Genomic DNA, 19,257 nt, shown 5'->3' with positions numbered 1-19,257 from the left:
ATTTTCTGTTTAAGGGCTTTCCATATCGCTAAGCTTTTAACATTTGTCAGAGTATTGAGAAAAGCTGTGTTATAGACCAAGTGACATCTTGATTATGCTAGGACCATTCCTATATTTAACTGTAAGTGAACTAAGTCATAATTAATTAATATATTCTGTTGTAGTATAGGACTGGTTAGGATTTAGTATTTCTGAGGTGGAATATTTGCAGGTAGTTGCCAAAATCTAGACTGTGGGTATAGGAAGGAGTGCTTTAAGTGGGAGTAAAAAGCCCATGATTGGGGTGTCACCACAACATGAGGAACTGTATTAAAGGGTCATAGTTGTGTAAAGGTTGAACTGGCCTAGAGCATTGTATGTGTTAGGCCATTACTCTACCACTGAGCTACACCTCGATTCCCTCTTTGATTTTTTAAATTTAATAATGAATAAACGCATTTACTTTTTCACATTTACAGAACGTTTCTAAAATGTTTTCCAAGAGCATAATAAACAAAGGCTCTTAATTCTCCGGGAACCTAATTGTTTGAAATATGTCTTTAACAGCTGGGGAGAACTTGGACTGGACTCTGGAGGAAAGCATTGAAGGCAAAGGGACAGAATCATTTTTTTTATGCTTTGAAATTTAGAAACAATTTTATTTAAGATCTGAAATACGATTCCCAAACCATCATCTTTTCAGAAAACTGTGGCTACACAATAATGCATTGTCTCTATCATGTTAGAACGTGCATTAGACTCAAATACAGAAACCAGGAAACAAACCACCATCTTTCAACAATTTGAGCAATGATAGCATGAATGCCTAAGGAACAGCAAATAATGGATTTGCAGAGGATGGGCTGTTCAGGTCATGCACAACAAGAAATAAGAGCACAAATGCATGGGTTTTCAGGCATATACATTTAAGTTGAACCTTTGGCACTAGGAACCAGGGCATCTCACCATGTAGCATTAACACGTGTTAGAAAACTGTGTAGTGTCAAAAGGGATAGAACCACCAGTATCCAAGCAATGTCGTCAACTAGGTAATAAAATGTTCTACTGAATTTCTTCTTTGTCTAATTACTGCATACGCTGGTAGCAACTTTTACGTGAGGAAAGGTGTCAGGAGACACTCTGTTTATTTCTTCTTACAACACAACAGGAAATCAACCTAAAATAAGCCCGAATTTACACTGACAGTTTTAAACAATGTCACTTCTACACTGAAAGGACTAAACAAAAGTGTTTACAGAGAGCAGACTACAGCGAGTGGTCAGTAGACCTTCACAGGGCTTTGCGGTGATACTCAGCAGAAGCCACTTGGTAATCTCTGGCAGTAAACAGCGAAGCAGAATTCTTTGCCAGATGCTTAAGGAAATCATGCAAATAGCCCAGCAGTAATGACAGGCTTTTCTCATCGAGGGGCATATAGGCCAACATTGCCCCAATTCTCACAAATAATCTCAGTAGGTGTGGTGCCCCATAGATGTGTGACACTGGCGCATCAGGGTGAGCCAGCAGGATCTCAGCATACTGGGGCCTTTCAAACTCGTAGAGCAGCTGAGTGCCCAGCATCACATTGAAATACTCTTTTATCCCACCCACAACTTCATCAACTGCATACTCCTTATTGTCAGCACTTGGCTGGGACTTGGTACACTTGGCATACTCCTCAAGAATGGCATCTACATTCTCTTTAGCAGGGAGTTGGAACAACTGCTTCTGCCTAGTAACCAAGTCCCAGTCCTCCACCAGCCATGGCTTTAATTCTTCAGGAATCTTCACTTCCACTTCCACATCCACTCTGTTCTTCTTCAACGCCGCCTCACTCTCCACAGTGGCATCGGCTCGTGCCCTTTCCTTCCGTGGGGGCTGGGGCATTTCGCTGCTACTGCCACCGTCTCCATTGCCAGGAGTCTTCTGCTGGTTCTTCCTTGTCTTCTGCACTGAACCAGAAGGGGAGTTCTCAGCAGGGTGACCTCCCCATCTTCCTGGAACAGCTGGTTCAACATTCTCTTCCTGGGAACCAGCTGACTCCTTTCCTGAGGCAGCTCCTCTCATCTGATGTCTCTGCATGTTGCTTCCAATTGGTTTCTCAGAGTTGTCTTCTTCAGCAGGTTGTTGTCCACGAGTTTCAGAAGCCTGCTTTCTGGAACTCATTCAGCCCTGTTTCTAGTCCATCCTACACTCTTCTTTCTTTCCCGTCCAAAGATTCCTAGCAATTTCCAGGGCAGAGGCTTACAGATCTCCTAGGGTGGTCTGGAAAGATGAAGTGGGAATACAACCCTGTATTCTGCAAGCAGGAATGCAAACAGGTTCCGCAACCAGGGTCAGACCTCCCGATCATTTACTGCACGGCAAAGATAGCTTTTCTGAGGATGACCTGAGAGGAGAATCCAGTTCTTTGCAGCAGCCGACATGTGATCACTGCCGCTCCTCCAACCTTAAACAGGGGGAAAAGGTCACGTGATTCAGCTAGCCAGAAGAACCAGGGAGCAAAATCCATATGGAATGCTGAGCTAGCTGTTCTGTTGCTGAGTTCTAAGGATAAGACCCGAAGAGGTGGGCTGAGGCTAGCAACAACATTTTGGATGCCGCATTAGGACATCAGATCTCATTCTATAATCCTGTGGGCTATTTTCTTTTTCCTTGAGGCCAGAGTTTCTCTTTGAATGTACTGGACACCTGGCTGTCCTGGAGTTCGCTTTGTAGACCAGGGTGGCCTCCAACTCACAGAGATCTGCCTGCTTCTGTCTTTGTAAATTTCTGACCAGTGTACATTACCTACCATTTGTGATCTCAACTTGTTATTAAGAGTTTAAAATTTCAAAGGCAGACCATGACCTTAATCCCAGCATTTGGGAGACAAAGACAGGTAGATCTCCATTCTTGAAGCCAGCACTGTCTACAGAGGGAGTTTGAGGACAGCCAGGGGGCTGTGGAGAGTTTGAGAGAGAGAGAGAGAGAGAGAGAGAGAGAGAGAGAGAGAGAGACTTAGAAAGAAAGGACAAGCTGAGGCAGTTGAACACGTAAATCCAAGCACTTGGAGGAGACAGCCAACTCTTGAGCCTGGGATACACAAGGAATGGCATCTCAAAAGAAACCTAGAGTGCTGAGTAAGTGCTGAATCTTACAAATGAATTATGCAAAGACAGAAACAGAAGACCTACTACTATAATATTGTTCTTTATGTTGTAGCAATTAAAATGCCCGGCACAAAAATGATGATATTGTATTCGGGTAACTATTGAATCAAGCATCATACCCTATTCATAAATATTCATGAGCTAGCAAAAGCATTAAACATGGATAATGAAATTCTCCTGCTTTCAGATTTTCCTGGGACTCCTGGCCTAACATGGGTTAGGTCAAGGAGAGACTCCCTAAGATTGTATGCATTAGCCAGTGAGGACAACTTGAGTCATCTACATCACTAGGAGATTCAACACCCAAAAGAGGTTAAGAGTCTAACTTACTTTAGCAGATACAGCAAAAATTTAAGCCTGCAGATGACTTATTTTCCAAACAGGAAAAAGAAAAGAAAGGCAATCGGACCCCAATAATTGTTTCCTCAAGGCTAAAACTGTAATCATTATTTAAAAAAATGGCCCCGTGGAAGGACAATGAAAAACAAGATCACTACTACTCAATTTCCCTCTCCTCACCAGTGTAGCACTGGCAAAGAGCAACAACCTGCTGACCCCTCAGACTGCATTCAGCCCCAGCCTCTCAAAAGTATCTATCTCCAGAGCAGGGTGCGGGTTTCCCTCAAAATTAAACATTCACAGGCAACAGGATCCTAATGGAAATGAAGAGTACTGCCTTCCTCGACCTCCTTAATCTCTCTTGCAGGTTTCAGATGGCAACAGAAAACGAGTCACCTGTGGGGAGAAGCTAAGGGCCCGTGGGGAAAAACCATGGTTTAGGGCAGCCAGGACCCTTTCTGGAGCAAAATCCTGTTTGGGTGATTCCCAGCCCCACCTGCAACATCAGAAATAGGGCTGACAGGCTCTTTCCTCCAAGCATCAACAGCTTTTACCACTGCTTTGGTTTCAAGACAGGGTCTTGCTGGGTACCTCTGGCTGGACTGCCAACCCGTGGCAATCCTACTCCTTTGGTAGAGTGCATGAGCTCCCTACCAAGGTGCAGTTCTGTTCAAAGTTTCTGGGATAGAGCAAGTCTATTCACAATAAAAACTTTTTTTTTTCAAGTGTCTAACATACTCCTACATCTATCTCTTAACAGACTGTCGCCTTAGGGGATAAAATAAATCATCATCACCCTTATCCTCCTAAAGCACACGCTCCAGAAATGGTAGTCGAACACCACAGAACTTACACCTCGGGAAAAAGAAAAAGACAAAAAAAGCAATAAACGATAAACAAAAACAGCAGCCATGGTGGACATTTGACTAGGTTTTTCGAGAAGCAGTCAACAGTGAGTCCAGAGGAGCACAGAAGGCAGACAGGGATTAATGTGGAAAGAGACAGGAGGAGGATCATCGCCCTACCTTAAACACAGGGTCCTGAATACCACCCTGCTTGGCTCAGAAGGCATTGTAGGCCTGTTTCCTCAAACCTTAGTCTCAGGCTTCCAGAAAAAAAAATGACTCACAACGCTGTGGTGTGTGAGAGCGACTTAGGCCTATGACTGATTTGGAGGAAGGTTTAGGCTGGGAGAACAAGCAGGCAGTGAGCACATCTCAGCACTCTGCGTCTGAGGCACCCAGGGATTCGGACTGAAAGGCAGGTTCACCGATACCCCACTGGACAGTCCCAGGGCACAGGGCTCTCCAACCTCCACTGGGGCTGCCCTCCCAGCCTCCCTGCCAGCATCTGAAAGACTGTGCTCAAGGCCAACTGGGAAGCTGGAGTGCTATTTCCAGGGATGCTCCGCCAGAGTCCTGACCCTGCCCTATGCACGACTGCCACAACCCCGTTCCTGCCGCCCCGACCCTCACCCCCCACCATGGGTGTCCGGCGTGTCTTTTGGGCTGACTCCTGTCACTCACTGGCCGGCCCCGCACAACAGCAGGTGACCAAGGCACCGCACGGGGAACTGGGGGCCATGGCGCGTCCAGGTTTGGGCCCGTGGCCCTGGCAGTCAGCACAGGCGGCTGAGGCCCACAGCAGTAGCAGCCCTACACTGACCGCTTGGTGCAATTCCTGGCGCTGCCCACTGGGTAAGGATCAGCACCGAGAGGGCTGCCAGCCGAGGGGGCAGAGGCCGGCCATCCTGGTAACTTCGGACAACAAAGAGCCCGCCCCTGACTGAGGTCATGTCCAATCAACAGCCTCTCCTCCCAAAGAACAAACGATTTCTTCCCGCCGATTCGTCAGCGGGACCTGTTAGTCAGAGAGTGCTCGCCCAGCCCCTGTGCAGAATGCCTGGGGCACATGACTGTGATGGAAGACTTGGCGCATGCGCACCAGTCCCAGGTGTGCCCCTGGGCGAGCTTTTGCCTCCTAGCCCCCTGGCAGGTTCGAGGATCCCATCTTGGTATTCTCACCTGAGTAACCCTTTCTGTTTCGAGCTGGCAGCACTTGTCCTCTCGCACACACTTAGGGATTGTCAAAGGTAGGGCATTTGTTTTCTTCACTGCCTCTGTCTGTGCTTGGGGTCGACTCGAGTTCCCTGGTGAGGAGGATACTGAGGCGCCCAAGGGAGGCTGAACCAAAGTCACACATTGTCCTTGGTTGGAGAATCAGTCTCAGAAAGGCCCCTGTGCCCAGATATATTTGGTCCTTGTGGCGATCCCATCCTCTCCATGTCTTAATAACTTCCCTTCTTTCATGAATCCCTGCACTCTGCCCAAGGTTTGTTTATGGTTCTCAGCATCTGCTTTGATATACTGCTAGGTAGAGCTTTTCAGAGGCCCTGTATGGTAGGCTGCTGTCCTGTTTCTTCTTTTCTCCTACTTCCCATGTCCATCCCATTTGTGTTTCTAAGTGAGGATTGATCAACTTATCCCAGAAACTCTTGTTTTTTAGCTTCTTTAGGTGTGCAGATTTTAGTATGTTTCTCTAATCTTATAAGTCTAGTATACTTTTCTAAGTGGGTATATACTGTGTGTGTCTTTCTGCTTCTTGGATACCTCAATCAGGAACAAGATCTCTGATTTTGAATCCAGCAGGGTGTACAGAGGGAATTTGAGGACAGCCAGGGTGCTGTGGAGAGTCTCAGAGAGAGAAAGAGATAGAGATAGATAGAGAGAGAGAGAGAGAGAGAGAGAGAGACTTAGAAAGAAAAAGCAAGCTGAGCTAGTTTAACACTTAAATCCAAGCATTCTGAGGATACAGGCAACTCTTGAGCCTTGGATACACAAGGAATGGGATCTCAAAAAAATCTAGAGTACTGAATAAGTGCTGAAACTTACAAATGAACTGTGCAAAGATAAAGACAGAAGACCTTGTACTATAATAATGCTCTTTATGTTGCAGCAATTAAAATGCCCAACACAAATGTGTTGTTATTATATTCGGGTAACTATTGAATCTAGCATCATTCCCTATTCATAAATATTCATGAGCTAGCAAAAGCATTAAACATGGATATTGAAATTCTCCTGCTTTCAGATTTTAGTGAGACTCCTGTCCTAACATGGGTTAGGTCACGGAGAAACTCCTTAGGATTGTATGTGAGGGTCAATGCTGACATTTTGATCAATCTATATCACTAAAAGATTCAATACCCAAAATGAGGTGAGAGTCTAACTTACTTTAGCAGCTCAGCAAAATCTGAAACCAGTGGACGATTTAATGTCCAACAAAGAAAAAAAGAAATGCAATGGGAACTTGACCTGGAACAATATTGAGATACTATTCTATTATTATCTCTTCCTTTAAAAACTCCCCCCAAAAAACTTTATTTCCTCAAGGCTAAAACTGTATTCCTCATTTTACAAAAATGGCCCCGTGGAAGGGCAATGAAAAAAGGAACACTACTACTCAATTTCCATCTCCTCACAAGTGTAGCACTGGCAAAGAACAACAACCTGCTGACCCCTCAGACTGCATTCAGCCCCAGCCTCTCAAAAGTGTCTATCTCCAGAGCAGGGTGCAGGTTTCCCTCAAAATTAAACATTCACAGGCTACAGGATCCTAAAGGAAATAAAGAGTACTGCCTTGCTCGACGTCCTTAATCTCTCTTGTAGGTTTCATATGGTGACCAAAAAAAGACACCTGTGGGGAGAAGCTAAGGGCCCTTGGGGAAAACCATGGTTTAGAGCAGCCAGGACCCTTTCTTGAGCTATATCCTGTTTGGGTGATTCCCAGCCCCACCTGTAACATAAGCAATAGAGCCAACAGGCTGTTTCGTGAAAGCATCAACAGATTTTAGTAGTACTTTGGTTTCAAGACAGGGTCTTGCTGGGTAGCTCTGGCTGAACTGGCATCCCATGGCAATCTCCCTGCCTCAGGAGAGTGCATGAGGTCTCATTCCCTGTTTCAGTTCTGTTAAAAGTTGGTGGGATAGTTCAAGAATATTCACAATAAAAACGTTTTTCAATTGTCCTCGCATATTCCTATATCTATCTATTTCCTAACTGACTTCTCTTTATTGGACAAAATTAAGCATAGATATGCTTATCCTCCCAAAGCGCACACTCCAGAAGTAGTGGTGGTCGAACACTACAGAACTTCTACATCTAAAAAAGTTTGATAAAACAAAATAAGAACAACAAAACCCTCAGTTATTTTGGACATTTAGTTAGGTTTCCAAGAAGCAGTTAACAGTGAGTCCAGAGGAGCACAGAAGCCTCAGAGGGGTCTCCGTGGAAAGAGAAAGGAGGAGGATTATCGCCCTACCAAAAACATGGGGCCCTGAATACCACCCTGCTTGGCTCAGAAGGCATTGTAGGCCTGCCTCCTCAAACCTTAGTCTCAGGCTTCCAGCAAAAGTGACTCACAACGCTGTGGTGTGTGAGAGCGACTTAGGGCTATGACTGATTTGGAGGAAGGTTTAGGCTGGGAGAACAAGCAGGCAGCGAGCACATCTCAGCTCTCTGCATCTGAGGCAACCAGGGATTCGGACTGAAACGTAGGTTCACCTCTAACCCAATGGCCAGTCCCAGGGCACAGGGCTCTTGGACCTCCACCCGAGATGGATGCTCAGCCAGAGTCCTGACCCTGCCCTATGGAGGCCTGCTACAACCCTGCCCTGCAGCTGCGCCCTCCCCCCCACCATGGGTGTCCTGCAGGTGTCTTTGCCTGATTCTTGTCACTCACTGGCCTGCCCCAGGCAGTGGATTCCAAAGCCCCCCCTGTTGTAAGTGGTTATTAATATTTACTACCGGTTTATCTTTTAGTAATGCTGCTGTTAATCCTCAGCAGCTGTATAACCAAATCACCACACAGAGACTGGGTTTTTAGTTAACCTAGAACACAATGCTGGGCAATATTTACTCCCTCCTAAACCTCCAAGCCCTCAGTTTCCTAACATTTAGATTTCCCACATTATACTTGCGTTTTGTGAAATCTTATGTCTGGTTCATGCTCCAAGTCTTCCAAGCTCTCTCCTCTCGCTCTGCTCTCCTCGTGCTCCTCTCCTCGAGCTCCTCCTCCTTCTCGCCCCTTCCTGTTCTCTAGCTCCTCCCCTCTTTCCTGTCCTCTGGCACCTCCCATAGCACAACATTGTATCTAGTTGCTTTATTTGTGTCCTGTTTACACAAGAGTTGAGACAGGATGCTTATAGTGAGTATCACAATGCAATATCCAGATTGAAACCAGAGAGTTGGGGGTGGGGAAATCAGCAAATGAATTAACAAGGGTAAGGCATATACATTTTAAAAGAACATCATAACAACCCCCCCCGCAATGGAACTGGGGACTGAGGTGTGTCCAGGTTTGGGCCCACTGCCCTGGCAGGCAGCACAGGCGGCTGAGCCCCACAGCAATAGCAGCCCTACACTGACCTCTTGGTCCAGCTCCTGGAGCTGCCCACTGAGTATGGATCAACAAGAGGGCTGCCAGCCGAGGGAGCAGTTGCCTGGCACCATCATAGAAAGCACCGAGCAGAATGCCTGGGCCACATGACTGTGACGAAAGAATTGACACGTGCACACCATTCTCAGGTTCCCCCGTGGAGGAGCTTCTGCTACCAGTAACTTGGCAGGCTAGAGCTGGCAGCACTTATCCCCTCACACACACTTAGGGAAGGTCAAAGGTATGGTATTTGTTTCCTTGCCTGCCTCTGTGCTTCAAGTCTCAGCACATAGTGGCCATTTTTTGCCCCAGAGCCCCCGAGCATCCCTTAAATTCCTAAGACAGTATCTTTTGCCCAATGCTATCATGACTTGTCTCCAAGGCAAACTAGAATTCACTGAATATGGCCATCCCTTGTTCTCCACAGCAGGCCCCTAAACTTAGGCTTAGCCTCAAGATTAGGTAAGGGCACCACAGCACCTGGTCCAACATCAAAATATCCCGACCAGCTCTGAGAACTTTGAGCTTTAGGTTCTCAGAGATTTGGTTGCTCTGTCTATAAGATGAAGATGAACAAGAGGCACCTGGTCCAACATCAAAATATCCCGACCAGCTCTGAGAACTTTGAGCTTTAGGTTCTCAGAGATTTGGTTGCTCTGTCTATAAGATGAAGATGAACAAGAGGCAGATTTAAGAATCTGTTGGCGTAAGGAGACTTTCTCAGGAAAAATAATCCATAAGCCACTCTCAGGCTGCTGATTCTGAAGCTTCTAACACTCTTGTTTTGAATGGAAGCCCATTAAGAGAGAAAATTCAGTGATGAGGAACACTTGCTGTTCTTGTAGACAACTTGAGGTCTGTTCTCAGCCACAGCTGAGCAGCTCACAGTAACCTGAAACTCCAGTTTCATGGGATTCAACACCATTTTCTGGCCACCATATACACCAGCACACACGTGGCATATATGCACAAAGACACACGTGTACATGTAAGCATAATTTACGGTGTTCTTCCTGGAAATGGTGTAGTAGTACACACCTCCAGTCTGTTGAGGGGCAGAGGATAGCCAATCTCTATGTCTGAGGTATACACAGTGAATTCCAAGCTGGCAAGGACTGCATAATGAGATCTCGTCTCTAAAATAATAAAGATCAGAGGGGTCTTCTTTTTTATCCATAGAGGACGTTCATATTGTTCCTAGGCCCGGGTCAGCTTACTGGCTCCACAATGGAGATTGTCCAATTCTCTGAAAGGGTTCAAGCCCCCCGATTTGACATAGGGGGAAGATTAAAATAACTTGAAACTTCCAGGCATGGTGGTGCATGCCTCTAATCCCAGCACGCTGGCAGGCAGTGACAGGTGGATCTCTGAGGTCAAGGCCAGCATGGTCTACAAATTGAGCCCAGAATTCCCAGGGCTACATGGAGAAACACTCTCTAAAAACAAACAAACAAACAAACAAACAAGCAAACAAACAAAATAACACAGAAGCCAATATTGGCCTGGAGAGTGCTCCATGCTTAATGCTCTTCCAGAGGACCCTGGTTTAATTCCCAGCAGTCAGTGGCTTACAATTGTATCTACAGTCCCAGAGAAGCTAAGACCCTTTCCTACCTCTGAAGTTGCCAGACTTGCATGTGGTGGACAGACCTACCTTGAGGCAAAATAACCATATATATTACACTGAATATATAAATACATAAATAAGGCAAATATCAAACTGAATGTGACTGTCCACATTTATAATCCTAGCACTGAAGTGAAAGAGGGAAAGAAGATCAAAAGTTTGATGTCAACCTGGATTCCAAATCGAGATAGTGACTTTCCTAGGCTACACAGTAATAGTGTCCAAAAAAAAAAACAAAAAAAAAATGGGACAGACAGAATGGCTCAGGTGACAACACTGCCTGCCACACTAACATGACTACAAAGGCGGTTCCCTAAATTTGATGGTAGAGGGGCTGCAGACAGGACTCAGTGGTTAAATTCCTGAGTTCAAATCCCAGCACTCACATGGGGGCTCACAACCATCTAGAATAAGATCTTCTGGTGTGCAGGTGCCCTCTACTGTTGTACAGGAGTACATACAGACCGAATATTGTATACATAATGAATATATATATATATATATATATATATATATATATATATATATAATTAAATCTGTAAAAAGAAAAAAAATACATGGAGGGAGAGGAAGTTGTCCCCTGACTCCAGCACTCCCACTGATATGTGTTTATACATGGATGTATGCAAGTATATGTACACACACACACACACACAAAACAATAAAATAAAACAGAGGAAATCTCCTGTTGCTTAAAGACTATAATGCTTTTGCAGTTCAAAGTGACTGAAATATTTTCCAGGAACGTACATGTTTGAAATATGTCTTATAAAGCTGGGGAGAACTTTGACTGGACCCTGGAGATAAGCAATGAAGGTAATGGGACAGAATCTTAAACAGGGGAAAAGGCCATGGGATTCAGCCAGTGAGAAGAACCAGGGAACAAAATGCATATGGAATGCTGAGCAAGCTATTCTGTTACTCAGTTCTAAAAATAAAACCTGAAGAGGTGGGTTGAGTCTAGCAACAACATTTCGGGTGCCATAGTAGGACATCGGATCTCATTCTATAATCCTGTGGGCTATTTTTTTTTCCTTGAGGCAGGGTTTTTCTTAGAATGTATGGTAGCCCTGACTATGCTGGAATTCACTTTGTAGACCAGGGTGGTCTCAAACTCAGAGATCTGCCTGCCTCTCTCTGTGTATATTTCTGACCAGTGTAAATTATCTGCCATCTGAGATCTCAATATGTTATTAACAGTTTACAGATGCCCAGAGAGCCCATGACTTTAATCCCAGCACTTGGGAGGCAAAGACAGGTAGATCTCTGATTTTGTTATTTTATAATATTCATTTTTATATTAATTACGGGTCATTTACTTTATCCCATCTGTAGCCCCTTCCCTCATTACCTCCCAATCTCATCCTCCCTCCCTCCCTCATCTCCTCAACATGCCCCTCTCTAAGTCCACCGATAGGGGAGGTCCTCCCACCCTTCCATCTGAACCTAGCTTATAAGATCTCATTAGGACTGTCTGCAATGCCCTCCTCTGTGGCCTAGCAAGGCAGCTCCTCCCTCAAAGGGGGAGGGTCAAAGAGCATGCCACTGAGTTCATGTCAGAGGCAATCCCTGTTCCCCTTACTAGGGTAACCTACTTGGATGATGAGCTGCCATGGGCTACATCTGATCAAGGGTTCTAGGTTACATCCATGCATTGTCCTAGGTTGGAGAATCAGTCTCAGAAAGGCCCCTATGCCCAGATATATTTGGTGTTTGTGGCGATCCCATCCTCTCCATTTCTTACTAACTCCCCCTTTGTTCATGATTCCCTGCACTCTGCCCGAGGTTTGGTTATGAGTCTCAGCATCTGCTTTGATATACTGCTAGGTAGACGTCTTTCAGAGACACTGTATGGTAGGCTGCTGTCCTGTTTCTTGTTTTCTCCTACTTCCCATGTCCATCCCATGTGTGTTTCTAAATGAGGACTGATCATCTTATCCCAGAACCTCTTCTTGTTTACCTTCTTTAGGTGTGCAGATTTAGTATGCTTGTCCTATCTTATAAGTCTAGTATCCACTTCTAAGTGGGTATATACTGTGTGTGTCTTTCTGCTTCTGGAATATCTCACTAAGGAAGAAGATCTCTGATTTTCAATCCAGCATGGTATACGGAGGGAATTCGAGGACAGCAAGGGGCTGTGGAGAGTCTGAGAGAGAGAGAGAGAGAGAGAGAGAGAGAGAGAGAGAGAGAGACTTAGAAAGAAAAAGCAAGCTGAGCCAGCTGAACACTTAAATCCAAGAACTCTGAGGATATAGGCAACTCTTGAGCCTAGGATACACAAGGAGTGGCATCTCAAAAAAAACCTAGAGTGCTGAATAAGTGCTGAACCTTCCAAATGAACTGTGCAAAGACAAAGACTGAAGACCTTCTACTATAATATTGTTCTTTTTGTTGTAGAAATTAAAATACCCAGCACAAAAGTGATGTTATTGTATTTGGGTATCTATTGAATCTAGCCTCATATCCTATTCATAAATATTCATGAGCTAGCAAAAGCATTAAACATGGATAATTAAATTCTCCTGCTTTCAGATTTTCCTGGGACTCCTGTACTTACATGGGTTAGGTCAAGGAGAGACTCCCTAAGATTGTATGTATTAGTCAGTGAGGACAACTTGAGTCATCTATATCATTAACAGATTCAAAACCCCAAAGACGGTAAGAGTCTAACTTACTTTAGCAGATACAGCAAAATCTGAAACCAGTGGATGATTTAATGTCCAAACCAGAAAAAAAGAAAACAATGGGAGCTTGACCTAGAACAGTCTTGAGACACTAATCTATTATTATCTCTTTCTTTAACCCCCCCCAATAAACTTTATTTCATCAAGGCTAACATTCTCTACATCATTTTAAAAAATGGCCCCATGGAAAGGCAATGGAAAAAGTAACACTACTACTCAATTTCCCTCTCCTCACAAGTGTAGCACTGGCAAAGGGCCACCACTGGCTGCCCCCTCAGACTGCATTCAGTCCCAGCTTCTCAAAGAGCAGGGTACAGGTTTCCCTCAAAATTAAACATTCATAGGCTACATGATCCTAAAGGAAATGAAGAGCACTGCCTGGCTTGATCTCCTTAATCTCTCTTGCAGGCTTCATATTATGGTAGAATACAAGACACCTGTGAGGAGAAGCTAAGGGCCCATGGGAAAAAAAGGTTTAGAGCAGCCAGGACCCTTTCTGTAACTGCATCCTCTTTGAGGGATAGCCAGCCCTACCTGCAAGGGAAGAAACAGGGCTGACAGGCTGTTTCCTCCAAGCATCAATGGCTTTTAGCACTGCTTTGCTTTCAAGACAGGGTCTTGCAATGTAGCTCTGGCTGGACTACCAACCCATGGCAATCCAACTGCCTCAGTAATGTGCATGAGGCCTGATTCCCTCTTTAAGTTCTGTTAAAAGTTAATGGGATAGTTCAAGAATATTCACAATAAAAAAGTTTTGGACACCTGATTGTTGACAAAGACGCCAAAACCATTCAATGGAAAAAAGATAGCATCTTCAACAAATGGTGCTGGTCCAACTGGATGTCTACATGTAGAAAAATGAAAATAGATCCATACTTATCACCCTGCACAAAACTGAAGTCCAAGTGGATCAAAGACCTCAACATAAAACCAGACACATTAAATTGGCTAGAAAAAAAAGTGGGGAATACCCTAGAACTCATTGGTACAGGAGAAAACTTCCTGAACAGAACACCAACAGCACAGGCTCTAATAGCAACAGTCAATAAATGGGACCTCATGAAACTGAAAACCTTCTGCAAAGCAAAGGAGACTATCACCAAAACAAAGCGACTGCCTACAGACTGGGAAAGAATCTTCACCAACCCTTTATCTGACAGAGGACTCATATCCAGTATATATAAAGAACTAAAGAAGCTGAAAAGCAGCAAACCAAGTAATCCACTTAAAAATTGGGGAACAGAGCTAAACAGAGAATTCTCTGTAGAGGAATATAGAATGGCAGAGAAGCACTTCAAGAAATGCTCAACCTCATTAGCCATTAGGGAAATGCAAATCAAAACAAAAATGAGATTTCACCTTACACCCATCAGAATGGCCAAGATCAAAAACTCAAGTGACAACACATGCTGGAGAGGTTGTGGAGCAAGGGGAACTCTTCTCCTCTGCTGGTGGGACTGTAAACTTGTACAACCACTCTGGAAATCAATCTGGCGCTTTCTCAGACAACTAGGAATAGCGCTTCCTCAAGATCCAGCCATACCACTACTGGGCATATATCCAAAAGAGGCTCAAGTACACAAAAAGGACATTTGCTCAACCATGTTTGTAGCAGCTTTATTTGTAATAGCCAGAAGCTGGAAACAGCCCAGATGCTCCTCAACTGAAGAATGGATGCAGAAACTGTGGTACATCTATACAATGGAGTATTACTCAGCAATGAAAAATAAGGAAATCATGAAATTTGCAGGTAAATGGTGGGACCTGGAAAGGATCATCCTGAGTGAGTTGTCCCAAAAGCAAAAAGACACACACGGTATATACTCACTCATATAGACATACAACATAGGACAAACCCACTAAAATCTGTGCATCTTGTCATGGACCAGCCCAGTCGGGCTCCCGTCTTCCGCTGGAGAACAAGGCTTTAGACAGGAAGACACGGTTTCGGCGAAGAATTGACAGACAGAGACACCTTGATGGTTTTGACTCTGCTGCAACTTTACTGAAATCAAGCTAGTATTTTTATAATGATTTCACAAAAGGCACCTTAAAATTGGCATACTTCCCAGAACATTCAGACTTTTACCAAGAATACAAAGTTTACATTTTAACTCAAAATGCAGTCAGACATAAAGCAGTACCCACGAGTAATCTTGGCCTAAAAACCTTTTGATCAGAGCAAACAAAGGAAAAGAAACCTCAAATATAGTTTCATTATTGCTAACCAATGAAGAGGAAAGTCAGGAGCTAAGTCAGATGCCTGCCAAAATCCCTCTCTATATCAAAATCTAACTACACCTTTGTTAACCCTCCTCCCATATGTCCTGCCCAAGATTTATGATCTTCCTTAGGAACAAGGCACTGAAGGGAGGGGAAACTCCTGCCAGCTGCACCTCTCATGCTATTATTTCTTAAGAAGGAGCCTATTATTATTTCACTATTCTTAATGCCTATTAATACTAAATCTAATTCATTACTTTTTTTTAAACTTATTTTTATTAAAGCCTTTAGCAATCTACTAATGATCAATTTCTTTATAAAGTTAGTTGTGCTGTTTCAGGTGTCACAGAGAAAGATCAAAGAATTCATTATTCCAACCCCAGAGACACAACTGAAGAAGCATAGAAATCTCAGAACATGTCTCTTTTCCAAGTGGGATGAGTTTGCCAGGGACCTTCCAGGGGGCGTATTTCCGGGGAAATCAGATCCCCTGCCCTGTAGCTTATGCTGCTATGGCAACACTGGCATGGGTGTGGCATCTCCCCCTTTCTTGTTTTTAAGACGCAATTCAAACAAATCTTGCTCTACAGTGTGGATGGAGTGGAGCAGTAATTTAAAAAGACAAGGAAACAGGAGCACAACCAATAAAAATAATAAAATCAGGGCCCCTATTATCACTAAATAATGAATACAATTTAAAGGATTTAAATTTCTAATTCCTGACTGCAAATCAGAAGCTAAAGAATTCAAACTTGCTTCATCCAAATGAGCCTTGCTAATAGCTGCTATATTTTTTTGCAAACTATCTAAATCATGAGTAATATCCGTATCTTTCCAAACTCCTTGCAAATGATTTTTTACCTTTTCCCATTGGTCAGAAGCATTGTATGGTAAAGGTGTAACACAAATATATGAGAAGGCAGCATGGCATCGAGCTTCCATCCTCGTTCTAATATTACCCATATCTTGTCCCAAGGCTAAAACTGCTTCCTCCAGCGCATTTATCTTGGATTCTAACTTTTTATCTATAATAAATTGTTCTAAAAGGGCTAAAGAAATATTTTTATTCATCTCATTAATAAAATCTGCTGTATGTACCTCTTGAACTAACGCTGTAGTAGCAATAGCAAAGGTGGTCAAAATTGCAATTAATGCTGAAATCCCTAATATAAGTGCTGCAACAAATCTCTTAGGCCTAATCAATTCAAGTAGCTTTTCTAAAGTCTTTAAAGCAGTATTCTCATACCATTCTTCTTCTTGTAAATCAACAGGAAGCATAACATAAGCAGGTCTCTTAACTGAAATCATAACAGCAATGTTCTTATCCAAACTAGAATCAATACAATTAGTAACCCTGCAAGCTACACAATGAATTTTATAAGAATTTCCAACATGAGTTATATTAATTTGAGAAGTATATCCCATAAGAAGAGCAAAAGGATAAGCAACACATGCCCTGGTTGCCAAAGGCACAGAAATTTTCCTTTTAGGCCTTTTTTGTAAAATCATATTGGCACTAGCTGCCAATCTAAACAACTCATGATGTGAAACTGTAGCATTGGTCTTAGGATCTCTAGAGACCCAAATAGGTTCCACATAACCAGGTGAAAACCATCTTTGTACTTTTTGTCCCAATCCTGGAGGGATATATCCATTGAACTTATCTGAATTATTTTTTAAATATTTAGTATAATCATAATTACCTGAAACAATTGAAAAATCCCAAACCTCCATATGGGTCCCTACAGGCACATATTTAGCTGCAGCCTGAGGGAAGCCACATTCTAACCATTTAGGGGCACCTGTAAGGCTACTTTCCCAAAATTGATCTTTATCTCTAAATTTCTCTGCACAAAGAGGGAGAGGCATAAAAGGAGCCTTTTCAAAAGTTACATTATAATTAAGGTACCCCAAAGTAGAAATTTGAAGCTCTCACATTAATCTTTTATCATTTTTTTTTGCCTTTAACTGTCAAATCAGGAGCATCTGTAAGAAAAGTTTGATAATTTATAGGCAGACAACCATATGGTGGAGATCCTTTTAGGGCAATGCAAATGGGGAGCGAATCAGTTCTGCCCTCAAAATTTAAATAGGCTGAGCTATTTGTTCTTCCCTCATAATCCTGGAAACCTCCGAGAAGTTTAGTATCATTAGTTAGTACTTTCACATAATCTGGATCCATCCAACCCACAGGGTGTATAAGGGGTGGTTTTGGTACATAAGCCCAATAACTTTTACTATGCGCAACAGCATTCTGACACATAAGTAATGACAATACAGCCAGAAATATAAATTTAGGGGTTTTAGGCTTCTGTTGAGCCTTCACCAATTTCTCTGCTTTTCTCATCAGGTGTTTTAGTTGTGTCCATGTTGTCATTTTCTTGGGCATCAACGAGAGCTTCTGCAGCTTTGCTTTTATTTTTTTCCTTTTTTGCTTTTCTCTTTTTTGTTGCCGTCTCGATATTAGCCGGCTGGATGAGTCTATCTGGGATCCAGATGGGGGAGTCGGCATCCTGTGGAAACACACATGCATATCCCCTTCCAGAGGAAATTAGAGCATCCGGTCCCTTCCAGGATTTGGATAACAAATCCTTCCAATATACTTGTGGAAGTTGTTTATTTTTAAGCCCAGACCAATGTTTCATAGCAGGAGTATTGCCCTGCTCATCAGTATTTAAATGGTTTAATACAAACAATGAATGGCTCAGCAAATGACCAGGCGAGAAATAAGTGTGAGCTTGTTTAAGTCTGATAATTTGATTTTCTAATGTTTGATGTGTTCTTTTAATAATTGCCTGTCCTCGGGGATTATATGATATACCTGTCACATGCTCTATGTTCCAGCTCTGTAAGAATACTGCAAGGGCTTTTGATGTATATGCTGGAGCATTATCAGTTTTTTTTTTTTTTTTTTTTTTTTGGACATCCCATAGTTGCAAAGCATTGGATTAGATGTTGAATGACGTCCTTAACTGCCTCTCCTGTTTTTGCTGAGGCAAATATCATATGAGAATATGTGTCCACAGTAACGTGGACATATGCTAATTTTTCAAACTCTGGAACATGAGTAACATCCATCTGTCATAATGATAGAGCTTTAAGTCCTCTAGGATTAACCCCCATTTTTAATGGATGGTACACCTGAGGACAATCACCACAATTTTTTACAATTTGTCTTGCCTGTTCTCTTGTAATATGAAATAGCCTTTTAAGGGCTAATGCATTTTGATGATGTAAAGCATGGCTTTCTTGAGCTTCTAATATATTCATTACTATTCCTCTTGTTAAGGCATCTGCCATATAGTTTCCTTGACTTAATGGACCAGGTAATATTGAGTGCCCTCTACTGTGGCCTATAAAAATTTTTTCTGTCCTATTTTTAATTAAAATTTGTAAATCCTGAAGCAAATGAATAATTTGAGAATGCCCCGACAAAAGAGCAGTTTCTATTACGGGAAAAAGGCTAGCTACATATCTTGAATCTGTATAAAGATTAAATTTTTCTGAGAAGGTTTGAAAAGCCAAAATAACCGCTTTAATCTTTTGAGCAGAAGTCTGTACATCTTGTCTTACTGGCGGTTCTCTGCCTGGGACATAAACTGCAAACCTTCCATTAGAGGAACCATCTGTGAAAATGCAAAGAGCGCAATCTATAGGCTGTAAAGAACATTTTCTTGGAAAAATTACCTCTGTTTCTTTAAAAAAATTCTATTAAGGGATGTCGGGGGTAATGATATTTAATTTGTCCTGAATAGCCCTGCAACGCTATTCCCCAGTCTTTATCTTTTATTAATAATATATCTGTTTGTTTTTTATT

At 43.0% G+C, this 19,257-nt stretch overlaps 1 protein-coding gene across 2 annotated transcripts; it reads right to left on the bottom strand.

The window, feature by feature from the left end:
- Positions 1–1,269: 1,269 nt before the first annotated feature.
- LOC132650027 (mortality factor 4-like protein 2) lies at positions 1,270–2,145 on the bottom strand. 2 transcript variants are annotated; one of them, XM_060374843.1, is made up of 2 exons: positions 1,987–2,076; positions 1,270–1,926 (listed from the first exon to the last, which is right to left on the bottom strand). In XM_060374843.1, the coding sequence occupies exons 1-2, from the start codon at positions 2,059–2,061 to the stop codon at positions 1,270–1,272; spliced, it is 732 nt and encodes a 243-aa protein (XP_060230826.1). In that variant the 5' UTR covers positions 2,062–2,076. The 2 variants fall into 2 exon arrangements, with proteins under 2 accessions (XP_060230826.1, XP_060230825.1); XM_060374842.1 differs by having other exon boundaries at positions 1,270–2,145.
- Positions 2,146–19,257: the final 17,112 nt, after the last annotated feature.

The sequence above is a fragment of the Meriones unguiculatus genome, chromosome X, assembly GCF_030254825.1.
Source record: "Meriones unguiculatus strain TT.TT164.6M chromosome X, Bangor_MerUng_6.1, whole genome shotgun sequence".
NCBI lineage: Eukaryota > Metazoa > Chordata > Mammalia > Rodentia > Muridae > Meriones > Meriones unguiculatus.
Note: the sequence above shows the minus strand (reverse complement) of the source record. Positions and strands in the feature narration are given on the sequence as shown.